The 20,519-nt window shown below is 45.7% G+C and overlaps 1 protein-coding gene across 10 annotated transcripts in view; it reads right to left on the reverse strand.

The window, feature by feature from the left end:
* Window positions 1–2,120: 2,120 nt before the first annotated feature.
* The window catches only part of GBF1 (golgi brefeldin A resistant guanine nucleotide exchange factor 1), a 107,942-nt gene continuing 89,543 nt past the window's right edge, over window positions 2,121–20,519 (reverse strand). For 7 of the 10 annotated variants that reach the window (XM_075758418.1, XM_075758416.1, XM_075758412.1 and 4 more), the window contains 19 exons: window positions 18,591–18,827; window positions 17,562–17,655; window positions 14,596–14,772; window positions 14,030–14,094; window positions 13,807–13,930; window positions 13,143–13,214; window positions 11,672–11,766; window positions 11,067–11,220; window positions 10,632–10,854; window positions 8,803–8,966; window positions 8,265–8,511; window positions 7,671–7,870; window positions 6,532–6,682; window positions 6,042–6,172; window positions 5,584–5,685; window positions 4,901–5,014; window positions 4,486–4,663; window positions 4,141–4,278; window positions 2,121–3,792 (listed from right to left, as the gene is read on the reverse strand). In XM_075758418.1, coding sequence (XP_075614533.1) covers window positions 3,506–3,792; window positions 4,141–4,278; window positions 4,486–4,663; window positions 4,901–5,014; window positions 5,584–5,685; window positions 6,042–6,172; window positions 6,532–6,682; window positions 7,671–7,870; window positions 8,265–8,511; window positions 8,803–8,966; window positions 10,632–10,854; window positions 11,067–11,220; window positions 11,672–11,766; window positions 13,143–13,214; window positions 13,807–13,930; window positions 14,030–14,094; window positions 14,596–14,772; window positions 17,562–17,655; window positions 18,591–18,827 — 2,953 coding nt within the window. In that variant the 3' untranslated portion in view covers window positions 2,121–3,505. The remainder of the gene's footprint in view (window positions 3,793–4,140; window positions 4,279–4,485; window positions 4,664–4,900; window positions 5,015–5,583; window positions 5,686–6,041; window positions 6,173–6,531; window positions 6,683–7,670; window positions 7,871–8,264; window positions 8,512–8,802; window positions 8,967–10,631; window positions 10,855–11,066; window positions 11,221–11,671; window positions 11,767–13,142; window positions 13,215–13,806; window positions 13,931–14,029; window positions 14,095–14,595; window positions 14,773–17,561; window positions 17,656–18,590; window positions 18,828–20,519) is intronic. The other 3 variants (XM_075758414.1, XM_075758417.1, XM_075758413.1) reach the window with 1 other exon arrangement.

A 20,519-nucleotide genomic window follows, 5' to 3' on the forward strand; every position in this document is an offset into this window, starting at 1 on the left:
GCATTTCTAAGAGTGAGGATAACTGCTAAAAAAGCTGGCTCACTGTTGGAAGATACTGTGTAGAAATCTTTTCTACAGACCAGGTCTTCTGAGTATGCTCAGATTCAATTTAAAATTTGAATGTAAAAGCAACATTGCTTCAGTTTCACAGGTTTCGGCACCAAATTTATATTTTACAGCCAGGGCTTATCTTTCAATAGGGCTTGCTCCCACTAGAGAGCTTCATACCAACGAGGAAAACACCAGCTCCACAGTACCTTGTCCTATTGACACATGCTAATACTGATACTTATTTCTATTCTGTTTCAGTAGTGGGAGTTCTTAATTGTAAATGGGAACAGAAGAGGTATGTAAATCAAACTATGGTGATGTCTGTCCAGCTGCCTCTGGAAAATAGTGAATCAGACCTGTAAAAATGAGAAAAAAAGTCCAAGACTAGAAAAAGTATATGCTGGGACAAACCTGCAGGCCAGTGTTGTGAACATGCTCCTCACCAACAGCTGTTGATAGCATGACTGTCTTTTATGTAATTTAAGTTACAAATAGAGGTCAAGAGACTTATTGCTAAACATATGTATCATGCACATGGCACCTGTCAGTCGATTCTGATCTCCTTTTGGTTCAAACACTTTCTCTGTTATTTTTTCCTCTGTAAGACATGCAACCTTGTTATTGCAAAATCCAAACAACATTCAAAGAATTTTTTCTGGTTTTCCAGTCCATTCGTATTTACAGTCTAGTGAAAACTGTTTAAAGTGCAATTCTGTCTGTCTTTCCAGTCAACATTCTTTCCATTCCAGTCCCGCTTCCTGTGGTTTCCTCGGGTGGCTTTTGCTTTGCACCGCAATTGTCTGAATTAAGATGTTAAGCTCTCAGTAGAAACTGGGTTTGCAAACACAGTTTAAAACAGCATCCCTCAAACAACTGTCTGAGGGCAGCAGGAAAAAAATGGGCTTTGCCATTAGCTGACACCACTCCCAAGAAGTCAAAGGACCACCTGGCGATCAGTGGTGCTCACATCAAGGCACTTAACGATTGAGCAATGGTTTGCAAAGAGTTAATCATCTAAAGGTTTCAGCAAGCATTTTGAAGACAGCTCAGAAAAAACAGAGCTGTAAATAGAAGCGAGGGCTCAGAACTACAAAACAGAGAGGCAGGCTGGATACAGAAGGGACATGGGCAGCGCAAGGATTCAAATACACGCATGAAAACATCTAAGGGCTGGAAGGATAGAGTCTGGAAGCAGTGGAGGGTGAGGCTGCAGCAGGGGAAATATTCCAGGAATGGTGGAAATGGGGTAAAGGAACTAGTATTTATTAACGGGACTTTCCTAGTATGTGCATTACTCTTCCGTTACGCAATATTTAGACCTTTGCTCATGCAATTCAAACAAACTCCAAGTTTTTAAACCTCTTATCAAGTCCATAGGAGTCTCTCGGAAAACTTGCGATAGGGAAGGCATTGGTGCCTCATTCAGCTCTAAGGACGCTGTGGCATCACGTGGATCTTGCCACAAGAAAGTATCAGGAGGGAAGTATGCATGGTTGTCCATATCCCGTGGCAAGCCCAGGATCCCTGGAAGAGCCCAGGATCTTTGATGTCCTCTGCAAGTCCGAGTCCTATCGGTGGAAATTAGGATTTCTTCCTCATCAGACAGAAAATATTCCTTTCTCCAAAGTCAGCCAGGTTGTCACCGAGGTCTGTGTTCAGGCTGCATGCCGAGATGCCGCAGGGCACCGGCTCCTTAGCCCTAGTCTCTGCCCTCAAGTCCTGGCAGCACATGAGCGCACAATGACATAACACCAGAAATTTTACAGCTGACACTAAACTGTTGCCAGAAGCAAGAGCAATCTAGTTGTTACAGCTCTGCTTTGCCCATGATGGGAAGGAACCATTTCTGCTTAGCCCCTTGTTGGCCAACCTCCGCTGCAGCCACTCAATGAGCTGACCATGTGTTAGGGCAAGTCCCTCTGTGCTCCCCGCACACTGGTGGAGAAGGATCCTGGTACATGGAGCCAGGGGGCTGGCAGCCAGGCACAGCACTTTGACAACTAAACTTTACTCTTCCCAAAGCTCTGAGCCACAGAACCACGACAGAAAAGGAATGCAACACTGGAGCATTCATTTACAGGATGTATTTATTACACTGTAAAAAGTCCATTAGATTTGTAGCCATTTATATGTACACTGGTTGTACTCCCACCCCAACTGTAGGTTCCTCAGTACAGTACACGCTGAGTTGAAGTCCCGCCTGTGCCCCTCCCAGTCACCACTGGGATTCCCAAGGTTGATATTATGGAGAATTTTGTCAACTAATCAAGAGAGGAAGAAGAATGGAGATGCAGTGTTTGCCAGGCAGCCAGCTCTGCTCTAGGCATGAGGGAGTGGGAAGAGCAGGACACCCTTGCTGCAAGGCAGAAGAACAAGAATGACTACCAGGGCTCTGGCTGCAGGGGCATTCTAGGTGGAGAAGGAGGTGGGCTCCCAACAATTAGAAGATGCAGAAGGCTGCAATCTCTGCAGAGCTTCCAAAAGAAAACTCAGCAGACTTGCCAGGCATCTGTCAGCAGGTGCCACAGATCCCCACATCTCCTCTAGCAGAAGGGGGTGTTCTTCTGCGGAATGGGGCTGGACACTAAGAGACCAACATAGCGAGTGGTGGACAACATAGCACTGCTGTGCACCCCTGGGGAGGGGCTCCCTGTTTGGGACATGGCCATGGTGCTCTGCTCTCAGCCCACAGGACTCTGCATTTCCTTCTCATCTGCTCAACAAGGCAGAGCCTTCTGAATTTGCTCCCTCCAACCAGAAAGCCTGATTACATTACAGGAGGAGGGAGGAAAGCAGTGCTGCCCATACCAGGCTCCCCAGCTCCCTACTCCCTCTCTGGCACGGGGATTGCTGTGATCCATGGTGCAGAAGGAAAGCACGTGGCCATAGCAGACAAGAAGCCCTATGTAGCAAGCTGGGAGCTGCACTGTAAGCAATCCATGTTTCTACACAAATTCTCAACCTGCTGAACCCAGACATGCCCAGAGCCCACACAAAGCAGTGCAACCAGAAGCATGGGCAGAAAAGCTAGGGAACGGTTGGGGAATTGTCCAGGGACTGGACTGAATAATCCGAGAGGCAGTCCTGTACTGCAGCCACTCTCTTGTGTGACATCAAAGAGTTTTCCCTCTTCCCCAGATGAACTGGTGGCAGCTTGGTCCCAGGCTGCTGGGTGCGTGTGTTGCCTGGCCCCTGAGATAGTGAAGGCAGGAAGAAGACTGGTCAGTGGAACCGGGCAACCCTCCAAGACAACAGGGATTTCTAAGTGGATTTCTAGGTGGTTGCCACAAGAAGGGAGCAAAACGTGATGTGCTCCAGGGGGATTGTGACAGCAGCCCTTCTGCTCAGGTTAGCATCATCATCTAAAACAAACATGCCCACTACCAGAGAATATTTGGCCAGCATCCTCCACCTACAGAGCTTCCTCAGCAGACAGTTCTCAGACACCCTCAAACTAATTGACTTCAGAGGTTGTCATGGGGTCAGCGGGCCGTGGAGTAGCTAAGAGGGGAACAGGAGAGGTGGCTTCAATTAGGGCTGGGTTGAGAATGATTGGCAGAGTCATAGGTGGCACCCCAACCTGCAGGGGAGAGGCAAGAGGCTGCAGGATGAGTGGTGGCTGTGCTGTCGTAGGAGGTATGTCTGTAACGGGGCTTGTCTTTGTTGGAGCTGATGCTGGGAAAGAAGGAGAGGCAGAGGTGCTGATACCGGGTGAGGCAGGTGCAGTGGCTCTCTCAGACTCTGGAAAAAGGAAGAGACAAAATACATCCTTACACAGGCCCTGGCAAAGTCACCTTTCAGCTGAAAGCTAAGCAGGGCTGAAGATCAACTTGGGGGCCTTTTCAGACTTGTCCCTTCCACCTACTTTCGTACAACGCCCTGAGAAGCGGGTGCTGATCACAGGCATTCTGCCCCAACCTCTGCCCACCCCAATAACCACAGAAAAAAGTCCACAAGCAATCCCTTTGGAAGCACTACAGTTCAAAACACCAGAGGCCTGGTCACTGTAAATCACACTAAACCAAGGAAAAGCAGATCCACAGCACTGTGCTGGGAAGATGGTTCCAGAAAGAAGAAAACGGGACTCACCAGTGGCACCCAGTTCACAGGGCTTCTCCAAAGTAGCCAGGTGGGTGGTTGGTCTCACATCCCCGGCAGGAGAAGGGGGCAGGGCAGACGCTATTGATTTCTGATGCTGCTGCTCCATTGGTGTGCTGGGGACAGGATCTAGGAAAACAAAACAAGCAGTGAGCCCACACACCAGTTTGCTCACTCCTTTTGCCCACCCTCAGTTTGCTCTCCTTGTGCCAAGCTCCACAGCCTCCTGCACCTATCGTTTCATCAGCATCCAGGCACTATGGCAGCTGGGTACGGGACGAGGTGCAAGCACTGGGTCCAAGACCTGTTTTCTTAAGGTTTCTCAGCCCCTCGTACCTTGGATGACTGTCTGTTTGAAGAGCTCATCCCGCAGCCTAGGTAAGAAACAGTCAATCCGCTCCCAGGTGATCTCCCAGAGATCTGAGTATCCTGTCCGTGAGTCAGCACTGTGGAATATTCCAGCCGTATCCATTACAAGCAGCATATTCTTCAGAGACTCTGGGATAGCCTCCAGCTGTAATCAGAGACACTCCTCAGGACACAGAGAATGGACATATAGCAATGAACAAATGCTCAAAATGGCTGATGGGCTGCCTTGGAAACAGAGGCCAAGGGGAGACACCATGGAACAAAATGTTTTTTTAAGGATTAAAAGGTTAAAAAACCCAAACCAAACCATCTTTCAAGTTCAGAAGGTTAAAACCAATGACTCTTTGTTCAAAGCACTGCAGCATTACTTTCAGCACCTTACCAGTAAGTCACTGGAGCCAGCATGCATGTATTTGTCCATAAAGTCCAGGATTGTCAGCCACAGGGCAGCAAAGGTGGTCAGTGAGAGCAGTGGGGAGAGATGCTGTAGGAACACCTAGAAAAGAAAACCACAACTACTCTCAACAAGTAGCATCAGGGCTGCTGTTCATAGCTTGACAAGCCAGCCTTGCAGATCTGGAATTCCCCCTCCTTGTGGCAGGCTAGGAGCATGCACAAGCCCAGCCTGAGAACACCAGAGGTCTCCACTCTACTGAGCTGCATATGTAGAGGAGTGGATCTTGTCTCCTCTGCAGGACATCACTGCAGGACATCACCATGTCTTCCAGACTCTCTGCCTTAGGTCAGTACTATCAGCTTGTGATATGCATCATTTCACCACTAGAACAGACTGTCTTCAACTAATGCTGGTGAAATATTTCTTTCTCCATCCTTCACAGTCACAAACTCCTTCCTGATGACTTTTCTGAAGGCCAGGATCATGGAGGCAGTTCTGGAAAGAAGGCATTCCCAACAGCAGAAGGCAGTGGAAATGCCCAGCACTGAAGACAGAAACTAGCAAACTGACACCTATCCAGATTAGAGAAGCCAAGAAGCTAATACAGCAGTTTGCTTTTCTTGAGGCACACGGTTTCCCGAGGTCTCAGGCAGCAGAAGCAGGCTCACCTTGGAGAGTAGTGTTGAGGCTCTCATCCTAGTTTCTTCCATCCCACCAACGTCAGCTGGGCTGATGTTCTCGAGTAGCTTGGTTAGCAGAGGGAACAGCACCTGTTGGATCAGACACACTGATATTTCAGAGCTGAAAAATGACTGATGAGATTTGCACAGACAGCCTTACAGGAAGGAGCTGGCTTTTGGGACTGGTGGCTTCTAGGCAGAGAGCATGGGAGAAGCAACCGGAAGTGGAAATGAGTGGATTCATTTCAATACTCCACGAAGCTGTGTCAGAAGCCTAAGCAGAGAGGAACTTGTCACAGGATCAGAGTAGGGAATGCCTTGTCTGTTGTGAACAAGCTGCTCAAGAAGACGGTGAAGTAGGACACCATTCTGCCACTCCTGCACACAGCTTTGCTCTTCATGACAATGCTGTCCTGCCTACGTGCCCAGCCCAGCCAGGAGGTTACCTTGTTGAAGCAGGACTCCCATTCCAGGGCATCCAGGGCCTGCAAGTCATGTACCAGGAGGGCCCGCTGCAAGTAAGTGAGTGCCTGCATCCGTACCTGGCGTCGGGCATCACAGCACAGCCAGGCAATACCTGCAAGAGAGGGATTTCAGGGCAAAGCCCACAGGGAAAGTATCATATCCCTACTTCCCCAGTCTAGTGTGAAAAGTCTAATGAAGATCAAAGACTGTCGGGGGCAGGGGGAGGATTATACTTGTTTCAGGCCACAGACTGGGAATCTGACACAGTCAGGTCCAGAAGCAAGCTGGCAGCTAATTCATGCTAAAGATACCTCTCTGGATCTGATCCAAGTTCTTTTTCAATTACAGCAGGCCCTAAAAACAACCTCCGCCTGCTTTCTGCAGTTAGTGCTTGGCTCCTCAACTTTCCCGAGTGCTGCCATTATTTTGGAAGTGTCTCTGCTCACTCTCATCACAAGGGGATGGCTTTACCCTGTAGCAAAGGACACCAGCAGTTGGACCACAGTGTTCGGGAATCTGCTTCAATTTTCCTCCCTGCTGTCTCTAGATGGCGTTGCTCCTCTGCCCAGGAGCTGTAGATGGTGGCCGCTCGTGTGTGCAAGGTGTGCATGAGGTCCAGGAGCTGCAAGTCAAGCATCACATTAAGCAACACACAGGAGTTAATTTTTTGAAGCAACTCTGGTCTCTGCTCTTCCCCAAACCAATGCTAAAAGACTCACAGCTACTCAAGCCTGCTTCCTATATGTACATAAACATATATAGCTACGGAGATGGTGTCAGGCCCTGCTGTCTGTACTCTCCTTAAGTGGTCAAGTGCCAGGCATCTTCAGCAAGATTTGTGCCAGTTCAGTAGCCATGTCAATCCCATCTTCAAGGAACAGCATACCAATCCTGCCAGGAGAAAGAATGGAGCCTTTCCTGGCACAGAGCATTGACTTTCCCAGGCAGAGGGAGAAACCCAGTGATTCAGCTATGCTGTCCAGGGACAATTCTCTGCAACTTTTTTTTTTTTTTTTTTTAAAAAAAAACCAAACAAAAAAAAAGCATGAAGCACATGCAAAGCCCCCTCAGAACAGCTTCAAATGGGAAAATGACAGCATTCTAGTCACTTTACCACTGAACTGAGGCCCAACAGCCTGGCAGTCAGCAGGCCCGTGTCTCCTCACCTTTGAAGTACCAGCTGGAGAGAAAAATGACTCCCTCATCTCAGTCCTCTGTACTTGAAATCCCAGTGCCTCAGCCCACAAGGCTATCCCCTCTCCACAAGCTCAGATGCCCTGTCAGACTCCCCACTAATCCCACCTGAACCTCGTGCCTCCAAACGCCCTTGATCTACATCCATCTTTCTTACTAGTGACCCACGGCTCCAGACCCCATCTTTGCTTTTCGGAGACCTTCTCTCTCCACCACTATTCTGCTTTTGCCTGTCCAAATTGCAGTTCTCCTCTTGCACTGCAGAACCACACATTGCCACCAGAGTCACCCTCTGCTATCTAATGCCCACTAACCCATGATCCAGCCCCCCACCTCACCCCATGAAGAATCCCAGTGACTCCCTAGCAAGGCCCTGAGCATGGGAAAGGAGAGGAGGAAATCCTTGCTATACTTACGTCCTGACTAACCTGTAAAGACACAGTGTGGTAGCTGGCAGGGATGTTCTCATCCTCATCCTCATCACTGTGTGTGTGTGCTTGGTGCTGGCTCAAGACCCGTGATCGCCGTGTGGAGCTCTCCTTTGGCTTTTTTTTTAACCGACTGGATTTACTGTCATACCTGTGGCTCTTCCCCCTCTTCTCCTGGGACTTGTAGCCTAGAAAGTGAAAGGCAGCAACATACCATATACATACTCCACCATGAAATTTCCTGCCTTTCAACACACACAGCAGCCACCTTTTGATATCCCCAGCGGAGGGCCCTGTCCTGTGAAATGACAACTACCTGCTTGAAGAGGTACCCAGCACCCCTCAGAACAGCCTTCAGCAACAGCTGATACTGCTACCTCCACAGCAGCTCCAGACCTCTCCTCCATCCCAAAGAGAGGAATAAGAATAAGGTCCCTGCTGCCAGCAGGAGTCAGGACACTTTTCTCACAGCAGACCATTTTCTGGGGGTTGAGGACTCGTTCCCTGACAGTATACTTCACACTTCTTGCTGACTGGCTGCCCCAAGCCCCATCCTGATTGTCAAACCAAGGGCCATCTTACCCCCATTCAAGCTCGCCTCCACAAAGATGCGGATGGTTTTGACGCAAAGCTCAAAGTTCTCAGGTGTAACGTGGGCAGCATCTCGCACGATGAAGGACAGGGACTCTACGCACTTCATGAGAGACTTTGTGTCATGTGGACCCAAATCCAGCCCCACAGTCAGGCTGTACTGGTTGACGAGAGGAGACGGCCCCAGCCTGCTGAGCCCAGCAGTGGATCTGGAGGTGTCGATGTCATCTTTTCCCACCTGCAGGGCACAGCAAGAGGGTAGCATAACAAGCAGCACCTCATGCACACGCTGAAAGAGCCTTTCTTCTGAAGCCAACAGGATACTACAGAAACGTTACCATTTCCCTTTCTCCCTCATTTGCCTCCAAGCTTTCTCCTCTCCATCTGCATCTCCTCCCCATCCTCCCTTTACATAGTCAGCTCATCTTAGCTTTCTTTTCTACTGTCCAATGCTTTCTACCACACCCTCTGCCCACAACTATGCCAGAAATAGCCTTCTTCAGGCACCAGAAGCCTACTGGCTACTCACCACCAGCCAGCCACTGTTCACGACATCCACATCTGTCACTGAGCGATGCATCTTGCCTGGCTTCCCATGGTCTGTGTACACCTCCGAATCAGAGGTGTAGCCACGGTCCAGGCTCATGTCACTTGGATGATAGGAGAAAGAGACCTCGCTGTCTGACTGAGCACCTTCAAGACAAAAGGTGTGGGTTTTAGATCACAGTCAAATAAAGAAGTTGGAAGAGCAGCTGTGGATAAGGGAGAAACAATCCAGATTAGTCAAATCAGCATCAGCTAGGAATCACCAGTGGGCCCCAGAAGAAACCGGCCCAGGCCTCTCCTCCTGTGAGAGGAAGAACAACTATGACAGGAGTATGCACACGTGACAGCAAGAAACACAGATCTTTGCCACCGTTTCTCCCCCATAGGTATGTTTGGCTTTCCCCTTCAGAGGGAAGGGACTTTCTATTCTCTGCTATGTCACTTGTCAGCCTGACCGTGGATTTAAAAAGGGCAGGAAGTCCAATGCTTTGACCCTGAGGGAAGAATCAGATGTACCACATGCTTTAAGAACTACCGGAGGCGCTAGGTTTAGCCAAGATGACTCCAAAAGCACAACATGGAATGACATAACTCACACAGGGCCTCTGGGGTCACTCAGCTCCATACTAATAAGGTTAAAGTCTTTCTCATGGACAGCAATCTACATTAGCATGTTCCACACCTGTCAGATCTACCTTCCCTGACCTTTAGAATAACCTTAGATTTCACATGTACACATCCCAAGCACAGACATCTTTGCAAGATCCAAATTTAAGTTACTAAATATTATATCAGAAGCAAAAATTCATTCTCTCCATCATTTAACATTATCTAGAAACTCACCAGTAGAGCCAGACTTGCCGTGAATACAGTGCACCAAATGTTTTCAGAAGGAGATAAAGAGAACTAATGTTCTGATGTGCAAGGTGCCACAGTCAAGTAGTTTACTCAATCAGTAAAGACAGAAACATTAAAAATAAAATAAATTTTAAAAAGGGGATAGAAGACAGCACAGCATTAGCCCCAAAGGCAAAGACCATAGGGGTTTTACAAAATCAGGTTTCTCCCATCTGTCTAGCACAAAGCATCAAGACCTAGCAAGGAAGTTCTAGAAAAGCAAAGAGGAAAATTAAGGCTTCTGAAAAAGTCTTTTCTTGCTGTTTGCTTTAAAAGTCTAAAGCTGTCAGCCTCAAATACATTGCCAGTTGACTACAGTGAAACAGGAACAGTTTGCTGAAAAGACTGCCTTTCTAACATAGTCAAGAGAAGTGGGAAACAGTGAGTTGGTCTTATGGGAATGGTTCAGGCACTCTGAACACAAGTGGATTTGGAAATAGAATTTTAAAGAACAACTCCCTTTACGAGATCCTTAAAATGGGGACAGAAAGGAGTCAGTCCCACCAAAGAAGCAAGTATGACAGGAACAACAGCTGAGTTTACATTACACACCCAGATGAGAGATTAAGGCTCTATTACCCAAGGCACCAGACCACAACCAGCAAAAAATGCTCCTTGGGTAGAGCAAAGACCTTCTACAGCTGCTACAACTGATATCAGTTTTCCTCCCACTGCTCTCCCAGGGACTAGCACCTGGACTGCTGCTCACGGAGTAGGAAGAGATGGTATAGTAGAGACAGGGACAGACCATGGGGTAGGAGTGAACAGCAGGTGCTGGTCTTTAATCTTGCTAATGTAGTTTAATATCAGCTTTGTTTTCTTGCAGTCCCCTTTGCTAATTGAAAAGCTTGAGGAAGCAGCTGCTTATCTGGCAGGCAGGCATCAGATTTCCTAGCAAAAGCTGGCCTGTCTTACCTGTGTCGTTATCTGCCCTTGCTGTAACCTGCAGGGCTGCAGGCGGCTTCACCCCAGACCCAATACACTCCAGGAGGGTGAAGAGCGTGTACCAGTCATCCCCGGAGTGAATGTTGGCAGCGTTGGTCTTCAGGAGTTCATGGAGGCCGTAGGCAACCTCATGGCTAACTCTGGACAGCACATTTGGCTTCATCATGAGCAGGATACGTAGTGAGAGGAGAACCTGGCCAGAGAAGGAGACAAGAATGACAGACCCTATTATTTGCATCCACTCTCCAGCAAAGTCCCCCTTCATTTATTTAGAGCTACTGACAACTACTGTTTGTTGTTACCTGCAGCACAGGTTAAACGTGGGTCCACCCAACAGCAATCAGTTTCCTGTGTTGCCAAGTGTAGCCACAAAACCCCAGTAAATGACTTTCAAAAACCCCTTACCTGCACACTGATTTCTTCCCGACGAAGGAGCCGAATTGCCAGTCTCAGCAGCCCCACCACTGCCCTCTCCACCAAGAAGCAGAACTCCATCGCATGGACACAGAGATGATAGAGGTGGTCTCGGACAGTTTGCCAGACACAGGTCACACGATCCCTAGCCACAACAAGGAGGAGGGAAAGGGCAGGATGAAAGGAGATGAGACAAGAGGAATTCAGCTACCTCTCCCAGAACTCCAAACCACCTGGTATTTCTTCATTTCAAAGAAAAACTCCAACCGGGAGATATAAGAACAGACACACAGAAACAACAAAACCATCAAATTTCTTATTTACTTCATTACTTGCAAGGCAATCAGGTGGAAGAATTCTCCCTCCAGAGTTTAGTTTATGTTCTCCAAATCTCAGTATATGAAGCAATAATTTATGGGTGAATAGCCCCTCTGTTTGCACATGCTAGAGTGGAATTGCTAAGCCCTGAAATTACAGCCACATGCTGCTTCAGCTGGCAAATCAAGCACATAAGGAACTCATTCCCTGGACCCAGGCAGCAGCTGCAGTAAAGCAGGGACATTTACATTGAATCTGCATGTATTTCAAGGCCATACCTATTCTCTAGCACAATCCTCAGAAGCATCTCCAAGCAGAAGGCAGCATCCTCTTCATCATATGTCTCCTCATCAGGAGTCACAGAGATTAGAGCCTAGAAAAACCAGGAAATGTTTATGAATCACAAGCCCTCAAAACTGGGGAACCAACAAGTGAGGACCAACAAAATGCTTTGAGTCCGGGAAAAAACACACTCTGCTCTCTGCTGAGGTCATGCATAGTCTATCAAAAATGCACTGGATAGAGTTCAAGCTAAATATATGGGATTTTTTTTCTTTAATGCAGGATACAATATGAACTTAAAAGATGTTAAACTCTGATGAAGTCTCTCAGATGGAGAGGAATTCTGAAAGCCAGCAGCTTCTTGCTAAGAATATGCAAAGCACAGAAAAGGCAGACATACCTAGGAATGACTACAAATACTGAACTATTCCTCTCAAGCCATCAGCTTGCATATGAAGGGAGAATTCCTGGCATAATAGGGGTAGGAGCAAAATGTTCCCCTGGAATTGAGATAGCACACAAAAACTGAGTCACCACTTCCCCACATGGGCCAGCAACATGTCTTTGTGTGATCCAAACAGCAAGTTCTGCTTTAGCCATTTTAGGTATTGTTCTTTGGGGTTCACTCACTTATCTTTATTTCAGAACTCAATACCTATTCTTCTGAACCCCTGCAGCAAGCCTTGCTAAATAAGCCTTTCCTTTGTTTTAGCACAAGTCTCAATACTGTCCTGCACCCTATTGATCAAGCCAGTGAATTGCAATGGCAGCAGCCTGAAGGGAAAGGCACTTGCACTTTAAGGAGCCATGGAATTAGGCAACACAGACTGCCAGCCCGTGCGGCATCCCTGCAAGGGTTCCACTGCACTATTTACTTTTAGAAATGGTGAGCAGCAGACAGATTTGTTTGACATCCTGGAGTGGTCTCAAAGTCCACACTAGCCTGAGAAGCAACTACCAGAACCAGGTAAGTAACTACCTTCCCCCAGGGAGATGAGCCTCTCTAGCCCAAAGGCTAGTGAGTCCAGCCTGATTACATCTCCCGCAGCCACCAGGTATGACACTACCTAGTAGCACACAGTCAAATATTTCTGTACAGCTCTTTTCTCTGAAGTGGCCTTTTACAACATTCTCATTAGGCACACAGCACACCAGAAAAGATGAAAAAGCATAACCGTAAGCTCCTACACAGAGCTACACATATTTTCAAACACTTACCATGACCTCCTCAAGGCTTTTAGAATGCATTCCACAATTTAATGTCTTCCTCTACTACTAAAGCAATTGTGGCTGCCAGCACAAAAGTTACATGTAACAGCTGAACTAATGACTTATTTCATATCCCAAGTAGGTCCAAGACCTCCTTTGAGGACAGAGCAGCTAGGTGCGTACACAGCACATATCCATGATCATACATAGCATACTTGTTCCATCACCAGTCCAATCCCCTGCCCATATCTCTCTCACCTTCATGAGCTCCTGGAGGGATTCAAGCTGGAGGAATTTGCTTTCTGTGATCAACTTCTCAGGATCACATTGCTGCAAAAGACAGAAGAGAGGACTGTACATCTGCAGGGCGGGGAAAGCATACAAACAGATCCTCCAGAAACACAACTTGTTTCCAGGAAAGATATAGACAGTGGCTTTAAACACAATTACCTGGAGGAAAACTCCTGCCAGCTACTTCACTCCTTTAACATCAATTACCCTTAACAGACCTGATCTGTGCTAGACAGATTTTAACAGGTAATTCCTCTGCCCACACACTGCTCATACCCCAGGTTCAGATTCTGTTGGCATCATACACCTTAACATTGTCTTCGAAAAGATTAGAATTTTGAGAATTTATTAATTTGTCTTTAATTATAGGACCGTGACTTCAAGGGTAGATCCCAGCCTCTTGTGGGGAAATATTCCTGTTTTCATGTGTTGCTACATTTGTGTGTAATGGCACATAAGACCCTTTAGCTGTCAATGCAGATACACTCCACTGTAGTTTCTTACCATTTCCAAGTCCTCTGGAACCTGCAATATTGCCTAGAAGCATGCATATTTAAGCTTCTGTTGCCTGTTATCCACATAGTACTGTCACCACAAACAAAAGCAGGTTCTTTTACAGCCCATATGTTACCTTTATGCATTCCAGAGCTGTTCGCTTTGCCTCCTGTGTCTCTGTAGATGGCCCCCTCATACCAGATTGCTCTGTCCCACTGAGAGTGAGCCAGCTAACAAAACTCAGCACTGTAGATTCACCGCTGCAAATCAGAAGACACCAGCATCAGTAAGAAGACAAGAATCATATTATTCTCCAGCTTTGGTACAAAAAGGACTGCCTGGGCACTGACACCACTCACCGGTTAGATGGTGTCTCCTCACGTTGCAGATAGATTTTGCCATTAGGATCCACAAAGTCTTCAACCTGGAAGACAGACCAGAACATGTATACGATCAATTGTCTACTCCTTTGTAGCCTTACCCCCCCAACCCCGTAATGTTTGACTTAGTGATGAAACACTACACCCAACCACCCATGTGTAGGTGGTCAATCCCAGCTCTTCACCTCCTCACGCCTTCAGTAAAGCATGACCCCCATCTGGCAACACCAATGCTGTGCTCTAATACTTCACGCCTATAGGCATGTCCCTCTTCTCCACAATATTAAAAATTTGTTCAAGTAAAATGAAAGCTGGGAATTTCTCAAGTCCAACAAAAAGATGATAAAAAAATGAAACTCTGCAAAAGAAGCTGGAGCCTGCACATAACTTGAACACTACACCCTTTGCAGGCTTTCTAGCTCTGTACATACTTTACCAAAACCAGGCCTTTGCATGAGAGTTCTCCGCCTCTTTGAACTGGTTCCATGAAAAGCCAGCTTCCCACTCCCCCACTCTTCAATTACCCATGGGCCAGCTATTATTACCTCCACCATGGCCTTGGGCAGCAGCTCTGCTCGGAAAAGCTGTAGCATGGCCTCCATGATGTTTTTCCAGCCCTCCCGCAGAATGTCACCATGGCGATGGGCCAAGTGAAACACAGTCTTTGCTGCAATGTGGGCCTTGGGATTACTTCCAAAAACAGTGGGCAGGTTCTCAATAGACTGCAGGAAAGAAGAGGGGGTGGCAATCAGTCAGCAAGAGATGTTTTCCACACAAATTAGGGCAGACTGTTCAGAACTGGTTATAGGAAAGACAACAATTCTATGTACGACGCTTGGATAACTCCTCAGCTCATATTCACTTTGCACAAAAACAAGGACAAGATGGCTTACCTGATACAAGCTGAATCACTGAACCACCTAGACACAAGCTCTCCAAGAACAACAACAATACAGAATATTTTGAAATTGCTTGCTGAAAACTCACTCACACTAATTTATTCTGCTATACAAACTCATTCCAGAATCAAAGCCTTCTACAAAAAGTACCACATCTCCTCTGGAATCAGTGATTACTCCACTCTACTGTTAGAGAAGGGAACTATGGCCAAAAGCGTTACTGACTTGCAAGGCTACTGCTTCCACTACTTAACAGCAAGATTCAAAGTAAGAGTGACAAACCCTGACATACAGTCTCTACCAATAATTGCTGGACCACAATTCCTCATAATCTGTTCAACGCACTCACAGCTTTTCAAAATACAAAAAGCATGCTAAGTCATTTAAACCAACCAAGTATATGCTGCCAAAATAAAAAAAAACCAGCAATCATGTGAGCTAGCATCAGACATGGTAAAATGCTCCATGTTGCAGTTACTTAAGCTCATTGCAATGGTCTTTTTGACAAGAGATGGGCTTTCCCATTCTCTTGCTTATGTGGACAAAACCCATACTTACTCCTTCATCAAGGAAGGAGAGAGAAGACAGGAGATAGGATGGATTGAAAATGTGGCTCTTCCAATTTCAGACCTGAAGTTCAGAAAAACTAGCTCTTGCTTCAGCCAGATTGCTGGCGAAACTATTATCAAAATGAGTCTTTGATCTAGAGGTGAACAAACTCCATTAGAAGTGCCAATCTGGAAGGCTGGCAGAATTGTGACAACCAATTTGTTTTTTCATTGTTGCTATGGGGAAACCACAAGAATATACACATCTCTGAAGTGTCAGAGCGCAAACAGCAATATGCCTGGTTTTGCACTGTGGCAACAAGCCACAACCACTGAATTAAAACACACAGGGGTTTTGCTACTACTTATACACTGAGTCAGTATGAGCCTTAACTGTGGATCAAGAAGTGGGGCACCCACTCTTCTTAAACCACTTAATCCCCCCTCCATGTTCCTTTCCATTCCTCTTCTTTCAACTAGTGTGGCTGTGCATAGCAATTACAGTGCGTGGAGAGGATGCCTGACCACTAGGATGATCTGACCTGGGAAGTAACTAGCAGCTAAGTGACACTTCGATGTTCTTCCCTTGCTCTCTAACAGTTGCTCTCCGTTTTGTCTCCACAGCCTCTCCTTCTCCCCTTCCACTAGACTCTCTCTCAAATATTTGTTCAGTTGTCATATTCCACTCTGTCTCCAAGCCTTACAGGAATTTAGGACAGCAGAAAGTAATTGGTGTACTTGGAATCTGGCCAAAGATAAGAACTCACAGCCTTCTTCAAATCCAGAAGTCCCTGATTCTACATCATCACCAAAAGACATGCTTGCTTAATTTACACAGACCTCGGACTGCTCCAGATTCCAGTCTCACAACTAGATGGGATGCAGCTGGCAATAGCTAGTGCCTCTAAGGGCTTAGTTTAGTTGCTTCTACTGTGTAAATCTGTGTCAAACAGTTGCTTCATGGCAGACATTCCTCTGCTTGTGTTATCTATTGGTAGTCTTGAAGTCTGGTATGCCTGGAGAGGATCAAGTATTCCATCTTTACTGTTGTGAGCTGTGGAAGAAGAGGGAACCTAAAGCAACTTCACCACTTAGGATTTCTTTGACTTTTAATAGTCAGCTTGGTACTTTTTCACTGCTACCAATGCCAGAATGCAAGTGATACAAAACACCCAATCCAAACAATTCCATTTCCCTATAGCCTAATTCCATCAACTGGACTAACTTGCAGAATTGTTCCCTTTCTGCTATCCCTTCAAGGGATTTAAAAAAAAAAAAAATCACCTGTCTTGGCCTTTTTACTCCCACTCTTTCAGTCTTGAATGATCTTGCTTCCCTTTTTTGTACGTGTGGCAATTCTATTCTGCTCACCGTGGGTCTTGCACTGCTTCTTAGAACAACACTGTGAGATTCTTTGCAAGTTCTGACCCTTTAAAAGAGTTGCTGTTGTCTTCTCCTTAGCACAAAGCATGGTCTGCCACACACTATCTGTCAAACACCTTGAGGAAAAACAGGCTGATGCTGTAACAAACAGATTGGGGGGGGGGGGCAAGGCTTGCCTAAAATGGGGCTAACTGCTGATCTTATTACCAGACTCCACACACCAACCAACAAATTCAAAGCATTTGTTTTTCCGACCCCTTTATGCTGTGTGGATGCACAGCCCCTGCACTTTGGAAGAACAGCACAAAACAGTCCCTCTTGGCACCACGTAAGCCGTATAACTAGATATTCAATAGCTGAAATGCATAAACCCGTTTGGGACCATGGATGATCACCGTCTTGATCGCAGGGAGATCTCAGAAGAATAAACACTTCTACATTATGGCATTCTGCTCTGCACAAACTGCCACTTGTGAGTAAGTAGAAAGAAATATGCATATTTGAACCTGTCCTATGGAAGTCCTATTTCACTACACACTTTTCATTGCCTCTTCCAGAAAACTCTGGATAGATAACTACAGATACTGTGATAACTAAAATAAGCAAATATTACTGCTTAACAGGGGAAGAGAGCTCTGATACACTAAAAACTATGCTTCTTTCCCCCCCTTTCAAACTTACCTCACTGCTCAGGGCTGTAAACTTGCAGAGAGAAATTATGAGATTGTCAAACACATCGCTAAGGCCATAGTGAGCAGAAATCATTGCACATTTTCTGGGGAAAGAAGAAAACAGAAAATAATGTAGTAAGTCTGCACAGACAAGTCTGTCTACAGGACAGCAAATCAGAGCGCCTTTCTGTTGACATTTTAGACCTTTCTCTCCACACACTCATAATGAATGCTGACGTACAGAAGTCTACTATTATCCCTCAAATAATCTCAATCCTCATCCATAGATCTTGATATTTGTCTGTGCTGATGCAAGGATCACTTTCAAGAAGTGAGTCTAAACAGACAGACCACTTGCACCTGAGCCAATATACCTAAGCTCCAGTCTTGACATAAGAGAGAGTTGCTGAGATTGGCGGTAGTGTTGAAGGTCTGGTTTCCAAGAGGTCATGGCTACAGCAGTACATTAACAGAGCTTTAAAACTATGCTTAAGGCATCATTTGGTCTGGATCTAAGCATGACCAAAGATCATTCCAACACAGTTTCTCACAGATAGCAAGTTTCTTTTGAAAACTGGTCATCTGGAAATGAAAAAAAATATTAAAAAAAAAATCCCCATCCCATTCAGCCACAGCTATGGCCTCATACACATGACAGATTTTGTTCATATACAGGGATTGTGTGAGCATCACTGTGCAAGTTAAGAGTGACTTTCCCCCCTCACTTCTAAGCAGCACAGCTATGTCAGCAGGTCTTCTAAATGTAACCAGGTTGGAGTTTAAAAATACATACCCCAGGCACTTTGATTTATTACAACAGAGCAGCCAAGGCAAACAGTGAGTGGCAATCAAGAGAAGCCAAGATAGAATGAACCAATACAAGTGATAGAACAAAACTAGAGGACTGTAGGTCACAATAAAATGCTCTTCAATTGTTAGGAAAAGTAACAGTCGATATTTACTGTGATGCCTCTAGCAGGTAAACAGGAGACAATGGCCCACTTTAACTCTTCTGGGTCTTCATGAATGCAAGAGTTACCTGAAACCAGAGATAGCCTTCTGGATGATTGTTTCTTCTAAGCTCTTGTCAAAAACATAAGAAAGCGCTGCAATGGTTGGCCCCCATGTCATGGTGAAGAGATCATGGTCGTAGCTTCCAGGAGGCACATGAAGAAATATTCCCTCATCAGTGGCACCACGATGTAGCAGGACATTCCAGATATAGTTTTCCTTCACGAGGCCAGTCTGTTCTTCTGGCATCACTATTTCATCATTTCTACGAGGAAGGAAGGCAGTAAGGTTGAATTTTTCATTTTGAGCCAAACCTAACATTTACACAGTGCCTTTCATTACATGGTCCCAAAGTTAAGTGATACCTACTCTGGAGTGATTTTGCCAGCTCCTGAAACATTCTATTTTCCCAGAGCTGCCTGCTTCCCCTGCCCTTCTTTGATATCCTGGATATAAAGCCTGGTGGCTCCCAGCAGCACCCGTGTAAGGATAGTATTGAAGAAGCACCTACCTAACACTACAAGTGCAAAACGCAACACATACTGCAGTTAAATTACAGGAAATTTTGAACAGCACACTGGCATAGCGTTACCTGCCCCCCCCAACTCTTACCCCATTAGAGTGCTCTGTATATCTCATTACTCCCAGATTAAAAAAAAAAATAAAAATTAAATCATTATACCACTACAGGCATGAGTACCTCTGTAGAAGAACAATGCAAATATTCATATTCTGCCAAAATCAAGTATCAGAAAGACAAGTAGTACAAAATTAAAGATAAAACAAGAAACCAAGTGTATGATGGGTGATTCATAACCAGGGTACCACAGCTCCTTACTCTAAATGGATTAAAGCTATATAAAATAATACAACAATTATGATTAATGTCAAGTGGTACTTGCAATCCCAGGTTAAAACACATCAAGCCTAAATACATACTCACTAGACTTGGGTAACATTGCACAAGAGATAACCCTTTGCAGACGACCAACTAATTGAACAAAAGTCACATCTACTAATAATAGTAGATTGCAGCCAATCTGAAAAGTAGAGGTCTTTCTGCAACAATCAAAAAATAACGTGCTTCAGTTACCAAAGAAGCAATTTTCATGTGCTAACAACTACTATAAAAAACGCTCTTGATTTATGCATAAGAAGTAAGCTCTTCGTTTCAGCTGCCTGCATATTTTGAAAAGAGCAATCATTACTGAGATTATATAGGAAAATATGTTTGCAGTCAGTGTGTTTTTTCTAAGAATCCATATTTGTTTAATGTTAACAGAAGCAAGTGAATGGGTTCACTTGGAAAGTCTCAGGAAATGTGCTCAAAAGTGAAATGGTGAGATCCTGAAGAGATCATGCACTACTCCGTACAGATTACAGTCTGATATTTTTTTCCACCTAATATTACAAAGAAAACAAACAGTTCCTCAATCTCAACTAGGACACTGGGGCAATCTGTCTGAGATGGAGAAATACTGAAATGATACATCAATTGTTTTAGCCATAGAACATACCGAAAAAGCTGAACTATCTGGTAAAAGGAGGGTAAAGGGGAATAGACTGGGACAGAGGCACTAGGTAACTGAAAGATATGAGGATATTCTCAGGGTACTACTCAAAACATTAAGAACACCCTCAGGGGAAAGTGGCCAATCAAAACTAGAGCTCTATTTGAAAGCTACAGTTACCTCTTGAAGAACTGCTAGATTTTCAGTACAGGCAGCATCCCCACCTTCCTGGAGAAGGCTCAAAAGGGAGGGTGGTCAGCCTAATCACACTGCCCTGCTTCCAGCCCGAGCCACTGCCTGCCACTGCAGATTGAAACCAGCTGAGAGTCAGTCACATCCTGTCTCCTCAGAGATGTAATCCTCTCAGCTTCATATTGGCTGGGCCTGGATAGGCTAGATTTCTGAGCTATTATTAAAGCTCCCCATCCAGAGCTAGTCTGTGCACA

The sequence above is a fragment of the Balearica regulorum genome, chromosome 7 (genome assembly GCF_011004875.1).
Source record: "Balearica regulorum gibbericeps isolate bBalReg1 chromosome 7, bBalReg1.pri, whole genome shotgun sequence".
NCBI classification, from domain to species: domain Eukaryota; kingdom Metazoa; phylum Chordata; class Aves; order Gruiformes; family Gruidae; genus Balearica; species Balearica regulorum.